Source organism: Centroberyx gerrardi, chromosome 8 (assembly GCF_048128805.1).
Source record: "Centroberyx gerrardi isolate f3 chromosome 8, fCenGer3.hap1.cur.20231027, whole genome shotgun sequence".
Classification (NCBI taxonomy): Eukaryota; Metazoa; Chordata; class Actinopteri; order Beryciformes; family Berycidae; genus Centroberyx; species Centroberyx gerrardi.
In genome coordinates this window covers 20102658-20116198 of record NC_136004.1, presented here as the reverse complement: position 1 = coordinate 20116198, position 13541 = coordinate 20102658, and the positions used below count along the sequence as shown (strand labels likewise).

The 13541-nt window shown below is 40.2% G+C and overlaps 1 protein-coding gene across 1 annotated transcript in view; it reads right to left on the bottom strand.

The window, feature by feature from the left end:
* dmxl1 (Dmx like 1) overlaps positions 1–12355 on the bottom strand; it is a 57218-nt gene extending 44863 nt beyond the window's left edge. The window contains exons 1-8 of the mRNA XM_078285009.1: positions 12006–12355; positions 8649–8877; positions 7579–7704; positions 4136–4213; positions 3140–3218; positions 2751–2895; positions 1967–2033; positions 1298–1482 (exon numbers count right to left, since the gene is read on the bottom strand). Of these exons, the coding sequence (XP_078141135.1) occupies positions 1298–1482; positions 1967–2033; positions 2751–2895; positions 3140–3218; positions 4136–4213; positions 7579–7704; positions 8649–8735 (767 nt within the window). The 5' untranslated portion in view covers positions 8736–8877; positions 12006–12355. The remainder of the gene's footprint in view (positions 1–1297; positions 1483–1966; positions 2034–2750; positions 2896–3139; positions 3219–4135; positions 4214–7578; positions 7705–8648; positions 8878–12005) is intronic.
* Between the last annotated feature and the right edge of the window lie 1186 nt (positions 12356–13541).

The following is a 13541-nucleotide window of genomic DNA, read 5'->3' as shown; positions in this document are numbered from 1 at the left end:
AGACATAAGAAACTACTTTTGATTCTAAACTACTACTTTTTTTTTCTTTTGCTAGTATAATAGCCTACATTTTTGTATGTGTCCCAGGACACATCACTTATTGATGTGTCCTGGGACACATTCAAAGACCTGTAAAACTCCTCATAACACTGAGGGATAACTTCAGCTACCAGCAGTCTTACTACCAGAGCTCATCTTGACCAGTTCACACTCCTAACATTATAAAATAACATTTTGAATCTATAGGCCTAAGTATTTCATGGGAATATTAACATATTTACATTAATCTAATATTGACCTAGAATATTAATTAGGATATGAATAGGATACTAAAAATGATGTGCTCATGCTGCCATGCTAGCATTACTTACGTCAGCATGCATTTTGAGTTGACCTAAGTGCTGTTAGAATCCTCTACCCACAATGCTTGTTATGTGTCAAAAGTGGGGTTTTGCTTGGTGTCAAAAGGGCGTAAGTGCAGTTACGCCCTTTTGGCAGCAAACAAAACCCTACTTTTACTGTTACGGCTTTCAGTTTTTGTTGACTTAAAACTTATGTGTCATGATTTCAGTTGTGTCCTTTTGGCACTGAAAAGATCTCACTGAGACCTTTCAATTGATATATAATACTCATATTCGCCCAAAATCGCACTTACGCCCCTTTGGCTCCAAGCCTTCGATATACTGTACAACAGGGTTACAGTGGTCTTAAACAGAAAAAAGCCCATGCCTGCATGATAAATCATCCATAAATCATATATCATGATTGCTTCCACAATTCATAATCCTCAAATATTGGTATATCTGCAATATTGACACATTTCATGTCACTTAGAAGGCCTGCTGTAGTTGAAAATATTTCAGATGTTAATTCAAAGGAATAGTTCATAGTTCATTATTTTCTCACCCTCCACAAGTAGAATAAAAAAATGTGTTTCTCAAATAATCAAGACTAATTTTGTGATTTTTATGATCACAAATATCTACCAAAATAATCATAATAATAATAAAAATATAACATTTCAGTCATAATCGTCCAACCCTACCTAAGGCTATTGTCTTAACCTGGCAGGTACTTGATGTTTACTAACTTACGCCTTTCTTATTCTGTATTATAGAATTATATGTTGCTGTAACTTGTCAGTGTCAGTGTGGTGCATTGTCTAGCAAATGGGCCAGACGATAAATTAAACATATGATGGCTGTAGAAGGGATCTGTGACAAAGAGTCAAGACAGAAATTGTGGTTTCTTCCACTGCATTTAAGACTCCTAATGCAACCTTTACAGCTGTCCGTACCGTGGCATGTACTTGCTGGTCTTCCTCCAGGAGAAGCCGGTGACAGAGCGTGGATGGGCCAGGTAGACAAAGGAGAAGGCCAGCTCTCCCTGGGTGTTGATGCTGGGCTCTGGAGGTGTGAAGAGCTTGGAAACCCCAGACTGCCACTTACTGGTGCTGTACCACACCTTCACCAGGCAGTCGTCCTGCAGAGGAGAGACAAACAGGGATATGACAAAGGCAAAAATGCTTAAAAGTAATAAAAAAAAAAGGATTTTGCTGGATTGTTCTTGTGCATGCTGTTTGATATGCAAATCACAGTGTTTACACATACAACAATTAAAATACAACTGTACAAATCTTCATGAATGATGGAATGCATGTAACTAAATATATTAGGAGCTATGAGAAGCTCCATTTCTGTTAAAGTCATGTACTGACACAGTTAAGTAGCCTTCCACATTCTTCTAAATAAACCAGTTCTCTTTCTGTCGCACCTTTTTTCAAAGGCCTGGTTTATTAAACAATGGATTGGGACCCAAAATGGGTCTCAGGCGAGTGGCTGGTGGGTCTCTACAGTATGTGAGAAGAGCGGTAATATGGTTCAATGAGCCTAGGTCCTGGGGTTAGAGTAAATTTCTTGTTTGGGTCCAAGTTTGCACAAGGAACTCGTGGTAAAAGCCAACATACCTGTCCAGCAGTAGCAAAGAATTCCCCGTCAGAAGAGAACTTCATTAGATTGACTGGAGAGGCCGTTCTACAACACAAAAAACACTAATATCAGCATTTTAAGTTGGAATAAAATATCAAAATAGGTAAATTCAAAGTAAGATGTGCTTAATAGAATATCCGTAGCCAGACAGCTCAAAATGACATATGTTTGGTTTTACTAAAGCATTCACTATTTACTACATAGATACAGACAGATAATAGTGTTATACAAACAAATACAAGGCAATGGTACAACACATCCAATTTTAGCAAATTTTGGGAAGTAAAGCAATACTGTTAAAACATTCACTGCATGACACTAGGGCTGCAACTAACGATTATTTTCATTGTCGATTAATCTGTCGATTATTAATCGATTAGTTGTTTGGTCTATAAAATGTCAGAAAATGGTGAAAAATGTCGATCAGTGTTTCCTAAAGCCCAAGATGACGTCCTCAAATGTCTTGTTTTGTCCACAACCCAAAGATATTCACTTTACTGTCATAGAGGAGTAAAGAAACCAGAAAATATTCACATTTAAGAAGCTGGAATCAGAGAGTTTTGACTTATTTTTCTTAAAAAATTACTCAAACCGATTAATCGATTATCAAAATAGTTGGCGATTAATTTAATAGTTGACAACTAATCGATTAATCGATTAATCGTTGCAGCTCTACATGACACAAAAGAAAACACAATCACCATATTGAAATTCAAGAGGGAGGCAACACAAAGTGCACATTTTGTAATTTTCAGTTCTTACTTGCTGTGCCAGATGCACCGCCAGGCAGAATGAGTATCGCCTATGGTCATCTCTGTCTGCTTCCCTTCCTCCTTAACTTCATCTTTCACCCTGTCACCATTGGACCACAACTGGAGGCTACTAGAGCCTGTTAGGAGATGGCTGCCTGGGTGCACAAAATACACATTCACTCTTTACCTCATAGATACGTTCATGTTTAGTTTCATATTTGCTGGACAAATAATCTGTTAAAAAAGAGAACTGTAGGCATGTATTACAACAGGGGAGATTCACTGACAATTTACTGAAATTCTCATTCTAACTTAAAACCTTAAACCATTCTTGTAATTTTTACTTTCTGAAGATTTAATACTGTATATTTTTGTGTAGTGCTCAGGTTTCAACAGTACCTGTGGGGTGCCAGGCCAGGTTCCGCACTATAGACTGTAAAACAAATTGACCACTCTTCTGCCACTGGCAGTTCAACTTCTGTACACAAAGAACAAAGACAACATTAAAAAACACCATTAATCTCAAAAAACATAAGATGGGTCCAGAAACAAATAATTTTCTGTGGACCTTCATATCAGGAGGTACTATTGCATGTAAGAAACAACGGTGAAGCTGCTCTCATGTGAATCACATGGGATCAGGCCACATGGACGGCAGCCATAATATCAGAAAACTTCTGCTGTGAAAGAGGTATTGGGCTGCGTTCAAGATACAAATCCTTCCATTCCTTGTGACTGTTCTTGGACTTCTCTAACAAAAGAACACTGTGCAAAACATCGATATAACCTGACTTGACTACTGGATAGGAATAAACAAAATTCAAAAGAAAATGTGGGAATACAAAAACGTTCTGTTGACTGTAAAGTTAATACTGCAGTTATTGGTCTTTCCTTGCTTCTATACAAACTAGATTAAAACTTCAAATAAGACATGATAGATCATTTGAATAAGAATGTAAATACATTCATATATTAAGTTTTGCATTGGTGTGGACTTTCAATACATTCCACTGTACTGATGGATTTGGATGAACAATGTTCTACTTTATTTGAAATGTCAAGATAACTCTGACAGAAAGAAAAAAGGTCTCATTTTCCAGGATGATCTGAATACATGAATAACTAGAAGGGCACTCGGAGAGCGCAGACCTCCGCCAAGGTTCGTGCTATTATTGCTTGTTCGTGAGTCGGATCCGGATCCGCTCCAAAATTGAATGGGTTCTTCCTTGGCCCATGCTACACCCTTCCATGAAGTTTCATGAAAATCGGGCCAGTAGTTTTTCCGTAATCCTGCTAACAGACAAACAAACAGACAAACAAACAAACAAACGGCACCGAAAGCATAACCTCCTTGGCGGAGGTAACTAGTCTATGACTGGAAGATGCTGTACTCACAGTTGACGACGTGTCTTTCTGATCTGGGTGCTGAACTGGCTCAAAGACACACACAATGCTTCCATAGGAAGCTGCAATCTGTCAGCAGCAAAAAAGAAAGACATATATCAGGTATTGAGTAGATATTTTTTTATTCTGATACAGGATACACAAGTAAAGCTAAGGACATAAAATTCTAAAATCTGTAAGAACCACAAATGCATTGAGTTTCATTACAAAATGAGATCTGCATCATATGAAAAAAAAATAAAAAAATAATCCTCACCTACTTTTACAAAATGACTGTTGTAAAGCACATAATGGGTTACTATTAAATGTATCACAGCATTTGACTTATTAAATCTCACATAAAAACAAAATCACACAAAATATTTATTTTCAGAATCATCTCTGTTTTTGAAATACTGTGAATTACATGTAGCAAAAATGGATATAGATAGCATTTTGGAATGAAACCTTTCATTTGTTTTTGATCATTTAAATCTTGAATTGTGAGTGTAACAAAAACAACTTCCTAATTGGGACCAAAGAAAGGAACGACCTATATTGTACAAAAGTCTCAGCAGCAAGAGTGTAGTCACTGGTTATTGAACATTAAGCTTTTGAAAAAAGGCCAAAAATATCCTGGGCCTATGACAATCCTTTGTTGGGTTAGGGTTGTGTAGGGTAGTGTCTCGGCTACAGTAGGCACTCCTCCCATTAATTAGGGAGGGGCATTAGTTGGGGCTACATGCTCAAGTACTAACCATGGGAGCCACAGTTGCTATGCTAAACAGACTGAATGGATGAAATTTCTGCAGCAGGGAACAGAAATAACAAGCTTAATAAGGGCTAGGACCTTAGATAATACAAGTTGTGTGTCTAATGGGGTAAATAATATGCCAACTGTCAGAGACGCTGAATGTCACGAAGGAATGAGTCACACACATACACGTACAAATGTGCATGTGTAAAGACACACACACACACACACACACACACACACACACACACACACACACACACACACACACAATCTACTGCAGACAGACAATGGCTCATGGCACAATGATACATCAGGAAACTACATTCTTTTTTCCAGAAACTAGTTTTTTTTTTCTTACTAAGTAGATGCAGAATACATATGCTCTTTTTCCACTTTGGTTGACTGGTGTCTTTCCACATCGTTCTAATACAGCTTGGCCTGCTTGTCCATTTGTTCAGGCTTGACAGCCAAAGAAATGCAGTTGTTCAAGCTTCATCACATTCCAATGCAGGCCAAAATGTAACCTACTTATCCTGTAAAACAACTAACAATATAGATCTTGTCCAAGCAATAAAGTTGTCATGTCGGCATGGGCCTAATTTGAGAAGTGGCATCGAGCAAAAACTGGGCAATAAAAAGATTACATCTCTTTTTCTCAGGTTATGATGGTTATTGTACTTTGGTCTATCTTTCATAAAATCCATCTGTGCTTTTGGGATCATATGAGGTGACAGAGATAGGCCCAACTTACATCTTAAAGATCCAGTTAAATTATTTTGATTAAGTCGTGAAAATCTTGCAACAACATCAGTAGTCTGATGAAAACAAAATCCCTGTTCAAGATAAGGGGAGAAATCAGAAATTGCAAATAACCACATTCTCATCATTGAACACCAGCCACCAAAGCACCTCTGACTTGCCTTTCTCCTCTCTTTCATGCACACTGTCCCTGACAACTGTCTGAGAGACTACACAACATCTCATTAACTATGATGCATGCGGTCAACCAATCAGAACATTCATTAAAATCTTTAATTATTTGACAGAACTTTGACCAGGAGGGTGTTAATCAAAATCCACAACACTGAAGTAATAATAATTTGAGTAACTTTACATAAACATGCCCTTTGTGTCACTGTGACACAAGCATTTTGTGCTTCTCAAATGCCACATTTCCTATAAACCCTGCTGCTTTCTGTCGCAAAGAGGATGTTGCAATTTGTCCCCCCTCCCTGGCGGCGCTCTGCGTGCATTTGTTTTGAAGAGCAAGAAGAGGAATAAGAGCCGATATCAGGCCTTGATAACAGTGAATATGCATTCCAATGAGGTAAGCTAACGTGGAGTTGAAACTATGCAGTCACAATAGTGGAACTGGAATTTAGTTGTGTATTACTTGCAATATAAAACAATTCCCGTTTTGCGTCGTAAAGCAATCCAGCAGACTTCCCGGTGGCACACAGTGTAAAATTAAGTGTAGAGGCTGGTAGACGCTCCCACCCTTCTCGACAATGGTCTCATTTGTTTATGGAAATGTTTCAAAATGTATGTGGTAATGATTTACCACATACACATTCTGTGCACTGTGCACTGTGCACTGTGCGCTGACAATATGAGCACAGGGAATATAGGGTAAATAGCACGGTGTAAACTCACAGCATAGTAAATAACACAACGTGAAGTGGGGAAATGAGTTGGAGTTAGCAAGCATACCAGTAGAGCATGCTTAACCAAATACTGCTAGAGGCATGTGAGGTTAGCCCTGTCTCAACTGAATCAGATTAAAGCATCACATGATGGGAGTGATGGCTGATTGGGTGACTTTATTTTTAATATCCATTAAATCAGGCGTGCCTGCTGTTTTAACAAGGCTACCACCACCCCCAGTTAAGAATTAATGCTAGACTACAATGATAGCCTGGCAGTGATCACTTCTGCCTTTCATATCACTGTGACTGAAATGGTCAGAATGATGATGCAGATGTAGCAATCCAGGAAGTCCCACTTTCTGTTTGACTGCAGCATTGTTGCTCAGTAACTAAGAGGAATTGTTTAGTGAATACTGCAGTAATAATGCAGGATAGGGGGATTTGGCTTCCACTGTAGATAGTGCTGCACAATATTGATGAATAATCATATTGCAATTATGTTGCTGAATATTGCAATTGTGATATAAATTGCAATACAATATACAGAAACAGATTTTTCAGTATTTCGGATTTTTCAGCAAACAAGAAATTTTTTTTGCTCTGTTTGAATACAATAAATGTTTTTTTTACATTGTGCAATTTAATTTATTAGCCAGAAATTGGCAGCAGCAGATTACCATGTTTTAGAGTCCATTTAAGCAGCCACCACTCTGAAGTAGTTTACATTGCAATTTTCTTTTTTTTTTTTTCAATTAATTGTGCAGCGCTAAGTGTAGCTCAGCAGTCTTACTCTGAGAAGTTTGATAAATATGGGTAATAAGATTACCTTCCATCCATACTGCACTGTTCTTGTGTTTGAAAATAATTTTATGGCATTTCTGCTTTATCAGAAATTATGCAGTGGAGAAGCAGGAATCATGGAGCACAGAGGGAAGGGATAATATGCAACAAAATAAATGAGGGGGATTTCAACTTATGTTACACGTACATACAATGCACAACACATCAACCTGTAGATCCAATAGGACAGACCGCCGCTCCATTGCTCTTACCTGTCCTCCCTGTAGGGAGCAGTCCACACAGCCCACCTGGATGTTGCCATGCTTGGCCCCTGGGATGATCTGCAGACGCTCGAAGTCACTGCCCAAAATCACCACGTCACAGCCAGACGCGTAAGCCTGTCACATGAGAAAAGGAAAGAGGGGAAAGAAGGACAGAGATGAGGAGGACACTCAAACCCATCCAGAGAGAATTGCATGAAGGGTCACTTGAACCGGAATTAAAGCTTATGAGTGTCCTGTGGCCAGTGTCACAGCATCAGACATGCCATCATATGATAGCTGTGGAGTACAAGCAGACAAGACTGACATTCTACGCTCAATTTCCGTGGCTCTCAGGAGGAGATCCTCATATGAGCTGCGATTCACTGTGACTATCCACAGACATCTATCCTTTGCCTCCTTCACAAGAGGACGGAGGGGCATAAATAGTTCTGTTATTGATCCACTCAGTGACAGACTCCATAGGAGGAGTATCAGATTCAGTTTGCTATTAGATCCCAGTGTGCAAAGGCAGTCACAGATACTGTCTTTATATTCCAGTCATGCAGCACAATCCTAAAATCTAGGTCCTTAACCATGAAACTTCCTACAGTGGGGATAGTGATCTTGCACCAGGAGCCGAGTGTCTGATCTCAATAACATAGCGGTAACATAACGGGATGATAACACAATAATATAGGCTAAATTCTAAGGTAATTTTAGATTAGCACTACTTCACTGAGACATCTGATGAAGCTAACATATAATATGCATGTGCCACTTGGTGAATGCCTTTATCTAAATGCCTTGCAATACCATGACTGCATATATTGTGCATATATTTTTAGCTTGGGTAGCCCCAGTGGCAATCGAACCCCTGACCCTGGCTGTGTTAGTCCATGCTCTACCCAGTAATACTGCCAACACGGCTTACTACACTTCAGGTCAGGGAGAATTGAGCGCTCCTGAACAACACCAATGTAAGTTTTATTCTCTATTTAGGCCAGAAGACTAAGGGCTAGAGTTACAAATGCCGATGAATGGCTGGGAGGGAAATACTTCCAGAGCCTGAAATATCTTACCGTGAATGGCACATTGTTGACACTCCCTACAGAGAAACAATTGTCTCCAGGGTTGACAGCCCCTGTGAGGACCTGATGGAGATTCATGGTTCTTGTTTATAGTCCCCTTGTGTTGTCTTTCCCTCACAACACACTCCTGGTCCAGGTGAGATTCATGGGAAACCAGTGTAAGGACGTGTTCATCCTGGCCTGTAGCTTGTAATTTCACTACAGTATCTCCACAGACGTCCTGGTAGGGAGAGAGAGAGGCAGGGAGAGATAAAAACAGTGAGATCTAAACAGAGAGAGTGTTTTGGATCAGTAATCGTCAAGCCCAGAGCACTGACATTAACAAAGCATATTACTGACTGCCGGATATTGACTGTAAATTGATTTAACACTCAACACTAGTAATGTGATCAAGGAGGAAACAGTTCATCCGCACATTGTCTCTATGGTACAATATATCAGACCCTGGATATACGGTCAGTGCTTAATTTGTAAATGATGAGGTCCTGGAACACCAAGGGGTCGGTGTTCCCGCGAGTCGGTGTGGAGGGAAAAGGTTCCGGAACATATCAAGACAACAAGCGCATTGGAGGCACGGTGGTGCTCAGTACAGCCATATAGCTTACTGTAGACCAACAGCCTAAACATTAGTAAATGACCGACTATATGACCTTAGAGCTCCGACTACTGGGGACCTATAACAATATTTGATTATTGCATAGGCTTAATAATGCTCATTTTGTCCAAACCGATGGGTTTTTACAAACCTGCCCTTCAAGTAGTAGACTAAAGATATAACTGCACTGTGCACAACATAGAAATGCCCGCATAGGCTACTTGGCTATGAGACATCCTAATCATACATAAACACATCAAGGAAACTGCAATGGCTTCAACCATTTACCAGACAAATTCTGCCTCGAGTAGTTATGCATCAATATTCAACACAAATACTTTCATAGGATATCGATTTTGAATATAGGAAACAATGTCAGCGAATAATGAAATGACAGCAATAAAACGTGTCATGGTCATGCCACGCAGCTAGAAGTCGGCCTAAATGCGACACTCAGCTGGACCGCGCTGGTTTTAAAATGCCCACATTGATGTGGGGCTTACAGCCCTTCACTCAACCAATTCTCATGTTATTACCAATTATTTCTGGACACTCAACATAACATGCGCAATTGCCCACATATTTAACTGTGGGACTTACAGGTCCACACTCCAAATAATTTCTGTTTCGCAGTCATCTATGCAAATATGAATTTAGATGTTATTGTCCCAGCAGAGACCTAATAGAATTACAGAATATGCTAACACGTTTACAAACAAAAAAATCATGCTTACCTTTCCAAAATTTTCCAAAATAGTCCACACAGCGGACATATAAAGGACAGCAAATTCAACTTTTAGTCATGACACTGTCTGATGTTTACCATAACACACTCTGCAGAGCAGCTCACTCATGTGACGTGATTACTATGCGCTTCTTGCTACTTTCTAATAGGGTAGTCACCTTCCTTCATATGGAAATGAGCCAATTAGGTTTTTGGAAGGGAGGGGAAAGGAAAGAAGAGTCAACTATTGGGATTATTACATGGCAGACAAAAAAACAACAACAAAAAAAACAAAAACGTTTCATGCCACCACAGGTGCCGGGTCCATGCAAATAGGTACCGGAATGCAGGTAGTCCAAAACCGTGAGGTGCTGGATCTTGTTCCGGCATAATCCGGCACAAATTAAGCACTGTATATGGTACATCAAGTTTTCTTAAACCTTTTCTGCCACAGTCTAAAACTACATGAATTTAGTCTCACCATGGGACCCAGACTCATGAAAACATACTAGTACTACTGTCAAGAGAGGACCCACTGCAAACAAGAATGGAACCCATTTGGCATATTGACGTATAGATTAAAAGCGCATATCAAAAGTGCTAATCTTATCTTGCTGGCCTGTTTCCCCACATAAAATGCATGTCTGTCCTTTTTTTAGGGGTTTATCATCAAGAGTTTTCTGTTTGGGTGTGTATTGGTGAGGGGGGGGTTGGGGTGTATGTGGGGCGGGGGGATACTTTCAGGGGGCCCAAAGCAAGAGGAGGCCCTCAGACAGGCAAGGTGATACTGCACTAAAGTACAGTATGCATCAGGTAGTGGTCCGTCCTGTCAGAGGGCCAAGAATAGCAGCACCCCTGCCAGCAGGTTGACCTGGGATCAGCTTCTATGTGTTGCCCCAGGTGGAATTGGCAAAATATTGTAACAACATTTACAGTGCAATTTGGGTCACGTCTGAAAACATGTTATGTATTTGACACAGACACAGTACACAGAATGATTGTCACAGTAATGAATAACATAAGCAGATGAAAAGTTAAGTCACTAAAAAGTGTTTTAGATGCATGCTTACGGCCTTAGGACTATGAGACAAGTCAATTTAAACAAAAATCTCTACAGAGGCACTGGATGGGATTCGTTATTTGGGTAGGCGGAAAGACAACACCAGATAACATCAGAGCTATCCTTTTAGAAATGCTAGAGAATATATTCCATATCTGTAAACTATCACCAAGCAACTACAATAGTTTACAACAGCCCATTATTTAAATAGGGTGTAGGTCAGGTCATGTCAATGCAAAACCGGTTATTCCACTTGTCCCGGCAGCTAGAGGCTTTGATCACAAAACTGTCATGCAGACACAGGCAGGACCGGGCTAATCAAGCTGACCCACACAGTAAATAAGCTAAATCTCTATCACAAAGCTAGCTACGCAAGTCTGAATGCTTTATTACTAAGCAAACGAGTTAGCTGCCCTACATGTCAGGCTAGCAGATCTTTGAAACTGCCGGTTGATAGCATGTATTGGGCGCAAGTTACACAAAGTCGGTGTGGATGTCAGCAAGACTAAGAATCGATGATATGACATTTATTTAGTCACTTCACATCACAAAATCTCTACTTTTTCTAAGTGAAAAACAAACTCTCAGATGTCACAGGCTGTCACAGGCCTACTTTGATGGCTAACACACGGTGAAGCAGTATTTTATAACTGAATGAAATTGGGGTTATGTTCCGTGTGGCAACTCACGTGACAACGTTCCACACCAACACATTAAGAAAAAGAATGACAACACAACTGACTGACGCTGTCAGCCGTTCAGATAAACAGTAATACCATTAGTGAAGTGTCTCTATAAATCACTTTAAGCATGCTGTCAATATATCTGTTAAAAGTGTGGGTTCAAGCCCCCGAATCATGAAGCTAACTTAGCTGTCAAGTTTAGCCAACCATCTGCAGCACAAAATATAACAGACATCGTAACACTTAAATGCTGACCAATGTTATACGCAAGTAATTAGCTACTCACCTTGTACTGTTAGTTTGTAACCATGCCCCGTTGGTGTAACGTTAACGGTTAACCTGATTTTTTGCTGCTTTCTTTGATGAATGTACCTGACGTTACAGTTGCAATCTCTTCAGCTAGCTAGCGTTAGCACGCAATAGCTTGAGAAGCTCGCTAGCTAGCGACCTTAGCTAAGCTACAAGGCTAGCTAGAGAGGGCTGAGCATTAGTTACATGACACACATTCAGCTGCTTGCCAAGACAAATATACAGTAGCTACTACTCAAAATGCAACCCATAAGAAGGAGCCAATATCTCTCCCCAAAGTTATCAAATATAAGGCATCCTAAGAGGAAGCTTTTCCTTAATGTTGAAGATGTGTCACGATGATGACTGTTTAGGTGCAATGCATTGTGGTCCTTGTAGTTTATGACAGCAAATCGAGCGAGCTACTAGTTAGCAGCAGTGTTTTGTGGTAGGCAGCAGACAGATTAAGTGCATACTTTTATTGTATCGTAACTATGCAGGCAGTTGTCACATGCAGAGGTTGTCACATGCAGAGGTTCCCAGTGGTTTTTAATGTAAATTTTGCAGCGTCTGAAGGCCATGATCAGCTGCAGCCTCTGACTGGGCTATTACCACTCAAGGTCAGTAGCGTCATCACACACAGATCATCAGCAGTGAAGCTGCTTAGTGGCCACAAGTAGAAGATTGTGGTTGTACAGTGTGAATGTGTTGAACTGTGTTTACAGTAGGCTATGTGAAGGAGGACATGTCGAAAAAGCTAAATTACAACAGATTATTTTACTGTAAATATCAAGTCCTAAAACTGCCACGAAATAAAGTAACCTTTGCTTTATTAAGTAGCTTTTACTACTGCATAGGTTTGTCACCATCCTCAGTTATTTAACCCGCCCTCAGGTTGGAGGAGAGAGGTGGACTGTGTCACATCGAGATGTCCTGCCAAACAACCTTGAACTGAACACAGTCAAAGACTGTGCAGATGTGAATTCACTTCTGGGGGAAGCTCACTGCTCATCAGTCTTAATCGATGGCTCATCTATGAACATCTCTTGCTTAATCATGAGAACATCTCCTGCATAATGAAGACAGGACAACAGAGGATGTTCTTCTGGCAGCAACTGAAGAAGCTCAATGTCTCACAGCAAATTCTGGTCTAAGTTGACAGTTCAATAACAGGACACATTCCCTCATCCTCCATCACAGTTGGGTTCAGCTCTTCCTGTAGCACAAGCTGTGTTGTGTTGTTAGTACTGCTGAGCAGCTGTTTGTCTGTCAGCTGCCCTCCATAAAGGAGCTACTGTATATGACACCAGAGTGAAGAAAAGGACAGCGTGGATTGTTCCAAATATTTTCTGTCTGGTAGTTGCCATCACAGTTATCATGCAAAACTCCAGGACCAACCCCCGACACAGGACTCCTCGTTACATCCCCTATAGCACTGTTTGCACACCTATTTACTTCCATACAATTTCTTATCACCCAACCATTATTTGCACAGTCTCGTAACACTGGCTATGTTTGCACAACGTTAGGCGAC